General features: G+C 45.3%; 1 protein-coding gene across 1 annotated transcript in view; it reads right to left on the bottom strand.

The window, feature by feature from the left end:
• NID1 (nidogen 1) overlaps positions 1 to 15221 on the bottom strand; it is a 99389-nt gene that overhangs the window by 49750 nt on the left and 34418 nt on the right. The window contains exons 5-8 of the mRNA XM_017862280.1: positions 10717 to 10968; positions 7764 to 7964; positions 4095 to 4340; positions 2032 to 2175 (exon numbers count right to left, since the gene is read on the bottom strand). Of these exons, the coding sequence (XP_017717769.1) occupies positions 2032 to 2175; positions 4095 to 4340; positions 7764 to 7964; positions 10717 to 10968 (843 nt within the window). The remainder of the gene's footprint in view (positions 1 to 2031; positions 2176 to 4094; positions 4341 to 7763; positions 7965 to 10716; positions 10969 to 15221) is intronic.

The raw sequence follows: 15221 nt of genomic DNA, 5'->3' as shown, positions 1-15221 counted from the left end.
AACCCAGGAGTTTGAGACCAGCCTGGGCAACATGGAGAAACCCCATCTCTACAAAAAATACAAAATTAGCCAGGCGTGGTGGCACACCTGTAGTCCCAGCTATTCGGGAGACTGAGGTGGGAGGATCACTTGAGCCCAGGAGGTTGAGGCTGGAGTGAGCCAAGATCGTGCCACTGCACTTCAGCCTGGGCAACAGAGTGAGACTCTGTCTCAAAAACAATAAAAATAAAATAAATAAATAAATAAATAAATAAATAAATAGAATGAAACTCACACCCATTAGGATGGCCCCTATTTTTTTTTTTTTTTCTGGAGACGGAGTCTCACTATCACCCAGGCTGCAGTGCAGTGGTGTGATCTCGGCTCACTGAAATCTCTGCCTCCCGGGCTCAAGCAATTCTCCTGCCTCAGCCTCCCAAGTAGCTGGGACTGCAGACACTCGCCACCACGCCTGGCTAATTTTTGCATTTTAGTAGAGACGGGGTTTCACCATGTTGGCCAGGCTGGTCTCGAACTCCTGACCTCATGATCCGTACGCCTCGGCCACCCAAAGTGCTGGGATTACAGGCGTGAGCCACTGCGCCTGGCCTCATATTTTAAAAAGCACAGAAAACAAGTGTTTTCAAGGAGACAGAGAAATGGAAACACTTGTGCACTGTAGGTGGGAACATAAAATGTTGCAGCCACTATGGAAAACGTTGTGGTGGTTCCTCAAAAAATTAAAGATGGAAAGGCTAGGCGTGGCAGCTCACGCCTGTAATCCCAGCACTTTGGGAGGCTGAGGAGGGCGGATCACTTGCGGTCAGGAGTTCGAGACCAGGCTGGCCAACATGGTGAAACCCCGTCTCTACTAAAAATACAAAAATTAGCCAGGCATAGTAGTGAGCACTTGTAGTTCCAGCTACTCGGGAGGCTGAGGCAGGAGAATCACTTGAGCCTGGGAGGCAGAGGCTGCAGTGAACCAAGATCACGCCATTGCACTCCAGCCTGAGTGACAGAGCAAGACTCCATCTCAAAAAAAAAAAAAAATTAAAGATAGAATTACCACATGAGTCAGCAATCCCACTTTTGAATGTATACCCAAAAGAACGGAAAGCAGGAACTTCAACAGACATTTGCACACCCACGTTCATAACAACATTATTTGCAATAGCCGGAAGGTGGAAGCAACGCACGCGCCCACTGATGGATGGCTACACAAAATGTGATACGTACATGCAATGGAATATTATCTCATCTTAAAAAGGAAAAAAATTCTGACACATGTGACAACATAGGTGAGGCTGGAGGACATTATGCTATGTGAAATAAGCCAGTCACAGAAGAACAAATACAATACGATTCCACATATGCAATCGTTAGAATAATCAAATGTATAGAGACAGGAAGTGGAATGGTGATTGCCAAGGACTAAAGGAAGAGGGAAACGGGAGTTGTTGTTTAATGGGTACAGAGTTCGTTTTGCAAGATGGAGAGTTCTGGAGATGGACAGTGGTGATGGTTACACAATAAAACGAATGTATGTAATGCTACTGAACTGTACACTTAAAAAGTGTTAAAATGGTATATTTTATGTTACATATATTTTACCACAATCAATTTTTTTTTAAATAAAGGAACAAAAAATCCATTTCATTACAGTTGTTGAAGAATTAAATGAGATGATGTTTGTGAAGCACTTAGTTCAAACAGCGCCTGGGTAAATTATAGCTATCGTTATATTACTGATGTTATCATTAACAACTCTGACTTATAACTCCCTTTAAACCTGTGCATTCTTAAGATGGAGTGGAGTGTGGCCTTAGGAATTCTACTCTGCTGCTTAGATCAGATGAAAGAATGGGCCAGTACTCCTGAGTCTACCCATGGGAACAGTGAATGTGAAGCATAAATGATTCAGGCCTGGCATATCCACCAGTGTTTATCTCATCCGTGCTTCCTCGCTGCACCCAGTTCTCTGGCTTACAGAATCTGGATGCCTCCTCCTCGCCTGATTTCCCAGCCCCAACAAGTCAGAATCAAAGGCTGTACCGTAGCAGGTCCGCCCGTCTCCTCGGAATCCGATGGAGCACTCGCAGGTGAACTGTGTCCTGGGACCAGGGCGACAGGCCGCGTTGGTGTCACACCCATGAGTGCCGATGTAGCAGGGATTCTGAAGAGCATCAGGGGAGCCTTCTGTGAGGACAGAGACATTGGAACCAAGTGAGTCTTCAGGAGCTCTTGCAGGTTTCCTTCTTCCACAGAAAGTCAACCACAACTGGGGAGCAAGAAGGTGATCACAGAAGAGCAGAGTGGAATGGGACACCAGCCAATTCCTGTGTTGCCCTGGGGCAGGACCAGCATGGCCCCCTCCCTGTTTTTGTAAATAAAGTTTTATTAGCAACCAGCCCGTTCATTTGTTAATGTATGGTCTATGGCTGCATTTGTGCTACCATGGCAGAGCTGACATGTCGTGATAGAGACTGTATAGCCAGCAAAACCTAAAATATCTACTATCTGGTCCTTCACGAAAAATGCACCGATTCCTGATGCCTGGAGCCACAGTTGCTACAGGAGGGAGAGCGCCTACCTTCTTTCTGCTTCATAAAGTTAAAGCAAGGACGAATTAATTAGCTGGAGAAATGATTTGGATATGGAGGAAGAATCAAAGACAACTGAAAAAAAGGAAAGATTTTAAGGCCCAGACCAGACCCAATTATACAGGACCCCGAGTCTTAAAGATATGGACAAATGTGAAGTCTGACACTGGTATGTCACAAAAGCTCACTAAACCTCAGCTCCTTCCCGACAGCCGGGAACGCGCAGAGACCGGACCACGGCGCCGCAGGGAACGTCCAGAGACCGGACCACGGCACCAGCCGGGAACGCCCACAGACCGGACCACAGCGCCAGCCCGGACGCGCAGAGACCCGACCACGGCGCCAGCCGGGAACGCCCACAGACCGGACCACGGCGCCAGCCGGGCACACGCAGAGACCGGACCACGGCGCCAGCCAGGAACGCGCAAAGACCGGACCACAGCGCCAGTGGTGTGCAGTCACAGGGTAAGTGTTTGTTTTAGGCTCCCTCCCTCATTTTATTTAATTTCCTCGGGCACTAACCACACAATTCAATTGCTTTTTTTTTTTTTTTTTTTTTTTGAGACAGCCTCGCTCTGTTGCCCAGGCTGGAGTGCAGTGGTGTGATCTTGATTTACTGCAACCTTCGCCTCCCAGGTTCAAGAGATTTTCCCGCCTCAGCCTCCCCGAGTAGCTGGGATTACAGCCACACACCACCACGCCCGGCTAAATTTTGTGTTTTTAGTAGAGAGAGGGTTTCTCCGTGTTGGCCAGGCTGGTCTCAAAGTCCTGGCCTCAGGTGATCCATCCAGCTTGGCCTCCCAAAGTGCTGGGATTACAGGCGTGAGCCACCACGCTCGGCCCTACAATTTCTTTTTGCTATTGCACCTGGCCTTACAATTTCTTTTTTTCTTTTTTTTTTTTCTTTTTTTTTTTTTTTTTTTGAGCTACAGTCTCACTCCATCGCCCAGGCTGGAGTGCAGTGGCGCAATCTCGGCTGACTGCAACCTCTGCCTCCCGGGTTCAAGCGATTCTCCTGCCTCAGCCTCCCAAGTAGCTGGGATTACAGGCACGTGCCACCATGCCTGGCTAATTTTGTATTTTAGTAGATATGGGGTTTCACCATGTTGGCCAGGCTAGTCTCGAACTCCTGACCTCAAGTGATCCACCCACCTCAGCCTCCCAAAGTGCTGGGAAGACAGGCGTGAGCCACTGCACCTGGCCTACAATTTCTTTCAAGGTTGAATATTAAAGGGTTTTAAAAGCCCTGCCAATGCCAGCAGTACCCTTGAGAGGGTCCATTCTGTAAGGCACCTCAACAGGTTAGCATTCTGCACTTTACTCTAAATAGAATCATGAATAGGCCTTTGGTTAGAAGAACAGACAGGCAGCTTTTCAAAGAATCACAAATAATAAGACATTCTTTTTTTCCTGCCAGAAGATACTTTAGCATAAAGAGACCAAAAATAATGTCAAAGAGTAGGGTTTTAAAAACTGCATGAGCACCTGTGCCCAGCATGAGCTGTGTCCCCTTACCCCTCACAGGCCCGATGGAGTTGCTGAGAGCATAGCGCAGGATCCTCTCCTCCTGGTTGTACAGGACGAACACGCTGTCCACCGAGAGCTGCTGGGTGCTGGGCAGGGCTGGCCGGGAGTCATCATGGACGCATTCCTGGAAGGTGATTGTCTGGCGCCACTGGTAAGTGTAGACGCGGGAAGGGGCTGCCCCCTCTCGCTCGGGCTCAGTCACTGTGTACTCCCGGGTGGAGGAAGAAGTGATCACTGCAGAGTGGGAAGGATGGAGGGGACAAGGCAGGAAGACAAAGGGAAGATGGTTAAGGATGCAAGAAGCTGAATCAAAGGCTTTAAAAGCAACAGTGGCATTCCCTACCCATAAGGCCACCAGATGACAGATCAGACAGAACAGCTTAAATAAGACCATTTGTTTGTACTGGGACTCATTTTGTGAAATACCTGGATTTCTCAAATGATAACTGGCATCATTCATATTATGTATATTTGTTGCTTTTCTCATCAATTGGTTCTCAGTAAGTTTTGAAAACTCCCAGAACTAGAGATGAAGGTCAAGTGGAGAGGACATATACTTGGAAAGAGACGCCCCTGAATTCACACTTAGTACCACTCACAAGCTGTGTGGCCACTGGCTGGTGACTCAACGTCTTTGATCTCAATTTCTAATACAAAATAGGTAAAGGTGAGGATCAGACTAGGTAATGTATGTAAAATTTCTGGAATCAAGCAGACTAATAGTGTTAGTAAGATAAGCTACCATTTACTGAGCATTTACTCTGTCACGACGTGCTAACTGCTTTAGATAGGCTATCTCAATTACGATTCAATAAATGGTGATTTCTTTTTCTTATTTTATTTTATTTTTTTGACACAGAGTCTTGCCTTGTCACCCAGGCTGGAGTGCAATGGCACGATCGTGGCTCACTGCAACCTCTGCCCCCTGGGTTCAAGCGATTCTCCCACCTCAGCCTCCTGAGTAGCTGGGAGTACAGCCATGTGCTATCACACTTAGCTCATTTTTTGTATTTTAAGTAGAGACGGGGTTCCACCATGTTGGCCAGGCTGGTCTTGAACTCCTGACCTCAAGTGATCTGCCTGCCTTGGCCTTCCAAAGTGCTGGGGTTACAGGTGTGAGGTACCACGTCTGGCCAATAAATGGTGATTTCTACATACTGCTCTAGACCAAGCTATTCTGCAATACCAAAAAAATGAGATATTAAATGAGTGTCAGCAGCCAGGTTTGGAAAAATTACTAAAGCACAGTGAGCAAGCCTGAACAGAGGAGAGAAGAGACAGTCTTCCCCACTCAGAAGAGGGCCTACTATGGCCCATATGACAAAACCCTCAACTTCCTGTTTTTTTTTAAAAAAAAAAGAAGCATAAAAGACTCTTTATATTTTTGTGCTCTGCTGCAGTTTTCTCCATAATAGAAGGATAAAAGCCAGAGGATAAATAAAAGATCAGTGTAAGCTGCCTCCTGTCCAGCTCCCACACGCCAGAAAGGCCATTCAGTTGCTAAGCCAGTTGCGACTGTGGTCCTGGTGCTTGGGACCTCCTCTTCTTCACTGTCTCCCAGCTCCCCAGGAGAACTCAGCCAAACCACAAAACTCCAGTAATTGCTTCAACCTTTCTGAACAGCAATTTAATGAGAGCCTTTAGAAAGGTGGCCAGGCACGATGGCTCATGGCTGTAATCACAGCACTTTGGGAGGCCCAGGCGGGAGGATCACTGGAGGTCAGCAGTTCGAGACCAGCCTGGGCAACATGGAGAAACCCTGTCTCTACTAAAAATACAAAAAGTTAGCCATGCCTGGTGGTGGGCTCCTATAATCCCAGCTATTTCGGAGGTGGAGGCAGGAGAATCCCTTGAACCTGGGAAGTGGAGGTTGCAGTGAGCTGAGATCACACCACTGCACGACAACCTGGGTGGCAGAGCAAGACCCTGTCTCAAAACAACAGCAACCAAAACAAAAACAAAAAACAAAAGTGTTCTTAACCTGGGATTCAATGACCCCCGTAGGAGTTCACGTTCATGAATATTCAGTGGGTCTCTACGTGAGCAAGACAATGTCTCAAAAATAAAATAAAATTAAAAAATAAAAAACTCCTATTGTTTGACTCAGCACTTCTGTTTCTAGGAATTGAGTCTTAGAAAGAATCAGAAACTTGGCCAAGATTTATGATTAAGATGATCATTTCAACTCACAATAAGAGGGGAAAATGGAACCAACCCAAGCTTTAGAGAGTAGGAGAATTGGTTTGAATTAACAGCTATCCAGGAGAATCCTACAGATGCCTTAAAACGTGTTTCAAAGACTGCTTAATGAGACTATTAAACATTCATGATGTGACATTAACTGAAAAGGTGAAGACACAACAGCGTGGTATGATTGCAATTTTATTTAAATAAAAACCATAAGCCTGGGTAACATGGCGAAACCCCATCTGTACAAAAAATTTTTAAATTAGCCAGGCGTGGTGGTGTGCCTGTAGTCCCAGCTACTCAGGAGGCTGAGGTGGGAGGATCACTGGAGCCCAGGAGGTTGAGGCTACACTCCAGCTTGGATGACAGGGTGAAAGCTTGTCTCAATACAAACAAACAACAAAAAAACTATACATATCACTCTGTATCCATGTTAAATTTCTCAATTTTGATAACTGTACTGTGGCCTTCTAAAAAAATGTCCTTGTTCTTAGGAAAAACAAATGAAGTGTTTAAAGAATGAGCTATCATAATATATACAACCTATTCTCAAATGGTCAGTAAACATGTATACACACACACACGCATATATATACACACAGAGAGAGAAAGAAAGAAAGGAAAAAGAAAGAAAGAAAGAAAGGAAAGAAAGGTAAAGTAAATGTGGCAAAATGTTAACAATTGGTGAAGCTAGATAAATAGTATGTGAACATTTTTTGGGTTATTTTCAGTTTTCATGTAAGTTTGAAATTATTTTAAACCAGGCACCAAATGGAGAATAAATGTAGTTTTTAAAAGTACATATAGATGTGGCTGGGTGCAGTGGCACATGCCTGTAATCCCAGCACTTAGGGAGGCCGAGGCAGGTGGATCACTTGAGGTCAGGAGTTCCAGGCTAGCCTGGCCAACATAGTGAAAGTCCGTCTCTACTAAAAATACAAAAATTAGCCAGGCATGGTGGCATGTGCCTGTAGGCCCAGCTACTCGGGAAGCTGAGGCAGGAGGATTGCTCGAGCCCAGGAGGCAGAGGTTGTAGTGCGCTGAGATTGCGCCACTGAACTCCAGCCTGGGCTGGAAACCTGTCTCAAAAAAAAAAAAAAAGAAAAGAAAAGTACATGTAGATGTATAATAAAATTACTTACTTTAGCTTGAAATTTTGTGTTGGGATATTTGATATACATGTAAATAGATAGATGCTGGAGAAAAGGCTGAAAGGAAATACACTTAAATGTCATAATAATTATGTCCAGGTTTTATAATTCTAACTTATGCATATTGTCTTTTTTGCACAAAATTCTCTACAAGGAGTGCGTCGTACATCTATAATTGGGGGGAAGGTGACTGTAAGGCCCAGTGTATTTCACTCTCCAGATCCCAGAGACAGCCCCAGCTCACAGCTGCCGTGGTGGGTCAAGAGCACGAGGCTGGTGGCCGGTCCAGGGCTGGCCCTGGGACACGGCTGGGGCTCACCGGAGGTGGAGTAGTGGTACAGCTCCGTGTAGGGCTCAATGTGCACGGAGGAGCCGAACGGAATCTGCGGCACGTGGCCCTCCAGCTCCGTGTCGATGGTCAGGTGCCCGTGCTCATCAATGCCGCTGAACCGCTGCTTAATGACCAGCTTGCCCGGGTGCCCCACGAAGGTCACCTCAGCCTGGCGAGTGAACTCACCCCCTGAAAAACAAGATGAGACTGTCACTCTGCTGACTGGGGAGTGTGCCCTTCTGCCCGCCCCAGGCTCACAGTGTGGAGTGGGGTTGGTGCGAACCATCTGCAGGTGCTTTGGTTTGGCTGGTAGAACGTAGAGCTGGTGACACTGAAGACAGAACTCAGACATCCCTGTGGCCCAACTGAGCCATGCACAGAGGAGAGAAGAGGCTTCCCAGCCACAGCCCAGCATGTTAGGTTGGCTCAAGGGTTGTGCTGGAAATAGTGGAGGACAGGGGTTTGACTCCCAGCTGTGCTAGGCTCTGGCTGGGTGAACCTGACTAAGCTACTTAACTCCTGTGAGTCTCCATTTCCTGATGATTAAAAGAAAGGATACAATCTATGTTGTAAAGGATACAGTCTATGTTCTGCAAATTGTCAATTGCTCCATAATGCCAGTTACAGTGATGAATATTGAAATAGCTACGTCCTGGTCGGATGGGTGAGTTGCTCAGGGCAAACCATTCCCAGTACCAGAAACCATCCTAGGATCACCTGCTACCATGACGGCTTAGGAACTCCTCTTGGTCTGTGCAAGGTGGCAGCCCCAGACAGGCAGGAAAAGTACTTCTCCCTTTTCCACGATGACCTGCCCCATGACAGCAGGGGTTGACAAATTGTGGCCTCAGGGCTAAATCTTGCCAGCTGCCTATTTTTCTACATTTTCTACAAATGTAAAGAAAGGTCTTTACATTTTTTAATGGTTAAAAAAAATCAAAAGAAGAATAGTATTTCATGGTATGTGAAAATGATATAAAATTTAAATTTCAGTGCCCATTGAAAAAGTTGTATTGGAACACAGCCATGCTCATTCATTTATATATTGTCTGTGGTTGCTTTTCACTCTACAGTGACAGAGTTGAGCTGTTGCAACAGGGACCATATGGCCTAAAATAATTAGGCATAGCTTAAAATATTTACTATCTGGCCCTTTGCCAAAAAAGTTTGACAACCTCAGCTTTATAGTTAAACAAGTCCCAGGCAAATATCTCACTGATAACACAGGACCAGGAGAAATTCAGAAGGATCATTGTAGTAAAGAGATTTGCTGTTGTTGGGAATTTGCAAAGACTCCCTCTTCCTCAGCCCAGCCGAAGTTCATGTATATTACAAAATATATATTAAATATATATAAATTAACTCATATTAAAAAAAAAAAGTGTGAAAAGCTGTGCAGGGAAGGAGTGGGGTGTGTGAGTTTGACTGCAGCTCAATTATATTTGCAAAGAAAAGGGCATCTGGTTTGCATGAGGGCATCAATATGGTTATAACACTCAGAATATATATGCCTGTGGGTTAGGGAGAAAAAACATTAGGCCAAAAAGTAGCAAATCTTTTGAGCAGGTTCAATCCTTTTCTCTCTTTCTTTCTTTCTTTCTTTCTTTTTTTCTTTTCTTTTCTTTTTTCTTTCTTTCTTCTTTCTTTCTTCTTTCTTTCTTCTTTCTTTATACAGAGTCTCGCTCTGTTGCCCAGGCTGGAGTGCAGTGGCGCAATTTCGGGTCTCTGCAAACTCTGCCTCCTGGGTTCAAGCGATTCTCCTGCCTCAGCCTCTTGAATAGCTAGGACTACAGGTGCCTGCCACCACACCTGGCTAATTTTTTTGTATTTTTCATAGAGATGGGGTTTCACTGTGTTAGCCAGAATGATCTCAATATCCTGACCTTGTGATCCACGTGCCTTGGCCTCCCAAAGTCCTGGGATTACAGGCATGAGCCACCGTGCCCGGCCTCACTCCTTTTCTAATACATAGCCTCTCCTTTCTTAAGACGGCCACACTTTATGTATTTATATGCCACAACTTTTGGAGGGGTTACCAGCATGCAGCCTGGATGGAGACCCTGCTCCCAGCAGTGTTTCCTCTAATAAAGCCTTGGCTAAGGCTGCAGTTTGGCTCAGGCAGCCAGGGAGAAGGCAGGTCTAGGTCGTCGGAGGCAGTGGCTAGGTACCTGTGCCCAGGCACAACAAGCTCCAGGTCCTGGAAGTGACCAGTGATAAAGGACACAGACTCCTCCAACCCAGCTGTTCCCGGGAATGGGTCTCCAGCGCGCAAAGGCTGGGCTGGACTTGGCAGAGCAAGGAGAAGGCCACCACACCAAGGAAACATCCCTCAAGCCATCTGCCTATGCGTCCAATAAAGACTGAACTTCCTCAATAGGGCACAGTCTCTAAAAAACTCCAAGGATATTTGGGCTTCCTAAGACTTCTTAGGATTATGTTTATGCAGCTTAATTAACTAGCTGGAAATGGCAGGTTCCTTCTCTCTGAGCAGATCCTGAGGAAATACCAAAGATCAGTTTCAGGTTGGTTTGGAATTCAGAGGCAGGCTTGAGAACAGTTTCATGTTGCTTTGGAATTCAGAGGCAGGCTGATAGAATGAGGCAAACTGTGAGCCCTGCAGTTTTGGTTGTGCGGTTCTACGAGCTGATATTACTTGTTCTGCCAGAAACGCCTAAATCTCCACGACGAAATTGCTCCTCAATCAAAAGCCAATTCTAGGCAGTCTCAGTTGCTATATATTAATGATAATATTACATGTTCATTTTACCTCACCATTTTATTTCCAGGACAGAACTACAGGATGCCCTGTCTACAGACAAAAAGGAGCAGCAACATGCTTCTAAGTTGTCTGCAGACTTGGGGTTCTCCTTCCATCCATTCCCAGGCCTCCCCCTAGGCACTACTGTGTGTCCCATTAATTTTAATGTGGGATATAAATTACCAGTGATGCTGAACCCATTCTTGAATCCATCCTGCTCCACTGCAAACATCCATCCAATGATGCCTCCAACTGGGGCCAGCGGAAGCAGAGAATATCCAACGGTCTCGGGAATGGTGCTGATGGCCGTGTAGGAGCGCCCGTGGTTCATTACTACGTAAGAGTGGAGGTCAGTGTTCTCAAAGACAACGGGGATCTGGCTGCTCCCCACAAAGATCCTTCCTTTCACCTTGCCATTGACTCGCTGGGGAGAACCTGAGCAAGAAAACAAAGAAAGAATATAGAGATCACTTCCAAGCCAGCCTTTCAAACACGAGTAATATGTAGGACCTGTACCTATTGATGAAGAAAGCAAAGAAACAAAACAGCACTGGGGTAAATGGCTTTGGGTTAGCAAAAGTAGTTGTTCTTCCTGAGACTATCCACAACTGTATGCTGTGAGCCTTCAAAATTCCAATGCCCCTGCCTCTCCTCCTGTGACTGAAAATGGATAGCACAAAAAGTGGCTCCATACAGCCATCAAGGAACTACAGGAACAAAAAATAGAATTTCAGAAGAAGAACAATATCGGGGTGATCTAGAACTAAGGGGACCATAGAATTTATCACATTTGAGACTAAAAGGAGGCTGGGCACAGTGGCTCATGCCTGTAATCCCAGCACTTTGGGAGGCTGAGGCAGGCGGATCACCTGAGGTCAGGAGTTCAAGACCAGCCTGGCCAATATGGTGAAACCCCCATCCCTACTAAAAATAAAAAAATTAGCTGGGCATGATGGCGGGTGCCTGTAGTCCCAGCTACTCAGGAGGCTGAGGTGTGAGAATCGCTTGAACCCGGGAGGCTAAAGTTGCAGTGAGCCGAGATCATACTACCGCACTCCAGCCTGGGCAACAGAGCCGAGAGTCTCTCCAAAAAAAAAAAAGAGAGTAAAAAGGAGCACGGAATTGCTCACTTCATTGGGACAGCAAGGCTAACCTGAATGGCCCTGGGAGTATAGACATTTGCCTGCCTGATCCATAACACATTTTAATAAACACTGTGGGCTCATATACAGCCCCACCACCCAGCGTTAGCACTGATAGTCTGAGTCTTGGAGCCTCAGCCAGCACAAGCCACATAGACAAGTGCAGAGTCACCGCCCAGGCTACACAGGCATGCCCTCTGAACCAGAACCAGCTTGGCGTGTCTGGTGCTAATTGTTCCATTCAGACAATTGGGAATGATGGGATTGAGACCTACTATGATAAATTTAAAAGCCTCCTTAATACCTTGACAATCAATTGATCTGGGATACCATTTTTGCTTAAAAAATTACATTCATAATAAATGTTTGCATATACCTGGGGGAAAACTGCTAACAGTGGTTGACTCAGGGCAAATGTGGTAAACCTTCATTTCCTATACTATACATTTTTATAATGTTTGAGTGTTTATAACTTGCATATATTTATTATTGTTTAAACAGGAAAAAACAGAACTAAAGAAATTAAGTTGCTCTTTGTTGTATTCGAATAAGAACATCGAAGGTTACTGTATGGCCCAGCAATTCTAATTCCCAGGTATACAGCCAAGAGAAAGGAGCACATATGTCCACACAAAAATATGTACACAAATGTTCTTAGCAGCGTTATTCATCAGAGCCAAAAGGGAAACAACCCAGATGTCCATTAACTGATGAATGGATAAACAAAACATGGTACCTCCATTCATTAGGGTATTATTTGGCTAGAAAAAGGCATGAGGCTGGGTGCGGTGACTCATGCCTGTAATCCCAGCACTTTGGGAGGCCAAGGCGGACGGATCATCTGAGGTCAGGAGTTCAAGACCAGCTTGGCCATCACGGTGAAACCCCATCTCTACTAAAAATACAAAAAATTAGCTAGGCGTGGTGGTGGGCACCTATAATCCCAGCTACTCGGGAGGCTGAGGCAGGAGAATCGCTAGAACCCAGGAGGCAGAGGTTGCCGTGAGCTGAGATTGCACCATTGCACTCCACCCTGGGCAATAAGAGCGAAACTCCATCTCGAGAAAAATAAAGAAAGAAAAGAAAAAGAAAAAGGCATAAAATACTGATATGGGCTAAAACATGCATGAATCTGGAAATCATCACGCTCAGGGGAAGAAGTCAGGCACACAGGGTCACGTATCGTACGATTGTATGTGTATGAAACATCCGAAATAGGAACACCTATAAAGACAGAAAGTAGGCGAGGGCTTGGCAAGGGCTGGGGGGATTTTGAGAAATCAAGAGTGACTGCTAATGGATACAGTGTTTCTTTTGGGGGGTGATGAAAATGTTCTAGAATTAGATAGAGATAATAGTTGGACAACTTTGTGAACATATTAAAACCCACCAAATTGTATACTTTAAAAAGGTATGTGAATTATATCTCAGAAAAACAAAAACTGAAGGAAGAGGGAAAACAGAGGTTCCGTTGCATTGTTAAGGTTTGATGTGGTATTGCTTTCAGTTATTGATTGTACATATCTTATTTCTGTTCCTAGATTATGACCATCATAGGGTCAGGATTTTCACTCCCAGCCCCTCACAGGTGCTCGGCAGGGTTTTCTTTATGTAGTAAGCTCTCAGTGAATATTGTTAAATATCCCTAGGCAGGGGCTGGCACCTGGGGATCAGCTGCGTTCCGATGACCTTTCGCTGGGTTCCGTATGCCCAAACGGCTCAACAGGTTCTCTGATCAGCCAGGGCATATCCAACAGAGTCATTCTGCACACATGTTATCTCATTACACTGGGGAATGCTGTGAAGTTAGCTGGCCAACAGCGCAAAAAGGCATCCCAAGAACAATTAGGAAAACAAGCAAGAAAGCCAAGTTAAGAAACCAAACAAAATTTTTTCCACCAAACTTTGAGCTAGAAACTTTTTTTTTTTAAGTAGCAGGAATCCAACAAATATTTAAACCACGAATCTATTCCAGAATGTCAAAATATGTGGCTGAACAGTTTGTCATATCTGAGCTTGCTGCCAAACACAAACTGTTCAGCATTTCAAGCTCTGATATTTGGGGTAGAAAAGGCTAAGGGGTTGCTCTTTAAGAATAAGCTCTTATTGTGGATTTTGGAAGCTTCTCCTGGGGTGGGGAAAGTACAAAAGCCAAGCCTGAAACAAAGAAGCAAAGGCACACCACCCCTGGGGTGATGGGATTTAGAAGAAAGTCGAAAACAGTTTAGAAGTTAAAAACATCCCCTAAAATTAATAAGTAAAGCATACTCAATTTTCTTTCATCGCTGAAGGTAGTATTTTTTTAAAACCTCACTTTAACTAGTGGGGACACAGAAGGAAATGATTTTTTGTTTTTAGCAACTTAAAATGATAACGAATTTCACTGTAACTATGGCAGGCAGGGGGTCTGAAGAACAGAAACCATTCTTCCAGCTGAGTTTTACTTAGTCAAATTTTGCAAAGCAATTGAAGTTTCACATTAAACACACAAGGAAAATGACCCCTGACAAATGAGATAATTTGCTGGCATCTCTATGGCTTGAATGTCCCCTCCAAAACTCATACTGAAACTTAATCCCCAATATGATAGCATTTAGAAATGGGACCTTTCAGAGCTGATTGGGTCATGAGGGCTCTGCCCTGAAGAATGAATTAATCCAGTCGTGGATTAATGGATGAATGGGTTCTCACAGGAATGGGACTGATGGCTTTACAGGAAGAGGAAGAGAGACCTGAGCTAGGATGCTCAGCTCCCTGTGCCACCTCTGCAGAGAGCCCCACCAGAAACAAGGCCATCACCAAATGCGGCTCCCTGATCTTGGACTTCTCAGCCTCCATCACTGTAAGAAATAAATTCTTTTTCTTTATAAATTACTCAGAAGCATCAGAAAAGTGACTAAGACAGCATCTGAAGGGATGAACGTTTAACATGGTGGGGTTTTTGCCATTTTTGTGTTAATTCTGGAATTAAAACCAATTCCAGCCTCCCAGATGGTGCACTGAGTGAATGTTACCAGAATCCCCAGATTTGCACAGAAAGGATTCTCCTGACCATCTGCAAGCATCCAAACGAGTTGATCCTTTTGAGGGCAGAGTTTAGAACGGACATTGGCCGGTAGCCAAATCCATTTGGCCACACAATGGGATTGGCACCTCAGCATTAACCATGGTGCATCTCTGATGCTCAATCATAACCACGCTATGACTTCGGGAGCACCAGGAAAGAGGGACAGGAGGGAGAGGATGATGGAATAAACTTTACCTGCCACAGACTTTGGTCTAAGCCAGCCTTCTGGGGCCCTGCTGGGGCTTAACAACCATTAAGATAGGTCTGGCCTGGCGCGGTGGCTCACACCTGTAATCCCAACATTTTGGAAGGCCAAGGCAGGCAGATCATTTGAGGTCAGGAGTTCGAGACCAGTCTAGCCAACATGGAGAAACCCCGTCTCTACGAAAAATACAAAAATTAGCGGCCTGGCGCGGTGGCTCAGGCCTGTAATCCCAGCACTTTGGGAGGCCGAGACGGGCGGATCACGAGGTCAGGAG

The sequence above is a fragment of the Rhinopithecus bieti genome, unplaced genomic scaffold, assembly GCF_001698545.2.
Source record: "Rhinopithecus bieti isolate Rb0 unplaced genomic scaffold, ASM169854v2 scaffold_57691, whole genome shotgun sequence".
NCBI classification, from domain to species: Eukaryota; Metazoa; Chordata; class Mammalia; order Primates; family Cercopithecidae; genus Rhinopithecus; species Rhinopithecus bieti.
Note: the sequence above shows the minus strand (reverse complement) of the source record. Positions and strands in the feature narration are given on the sequence as shown.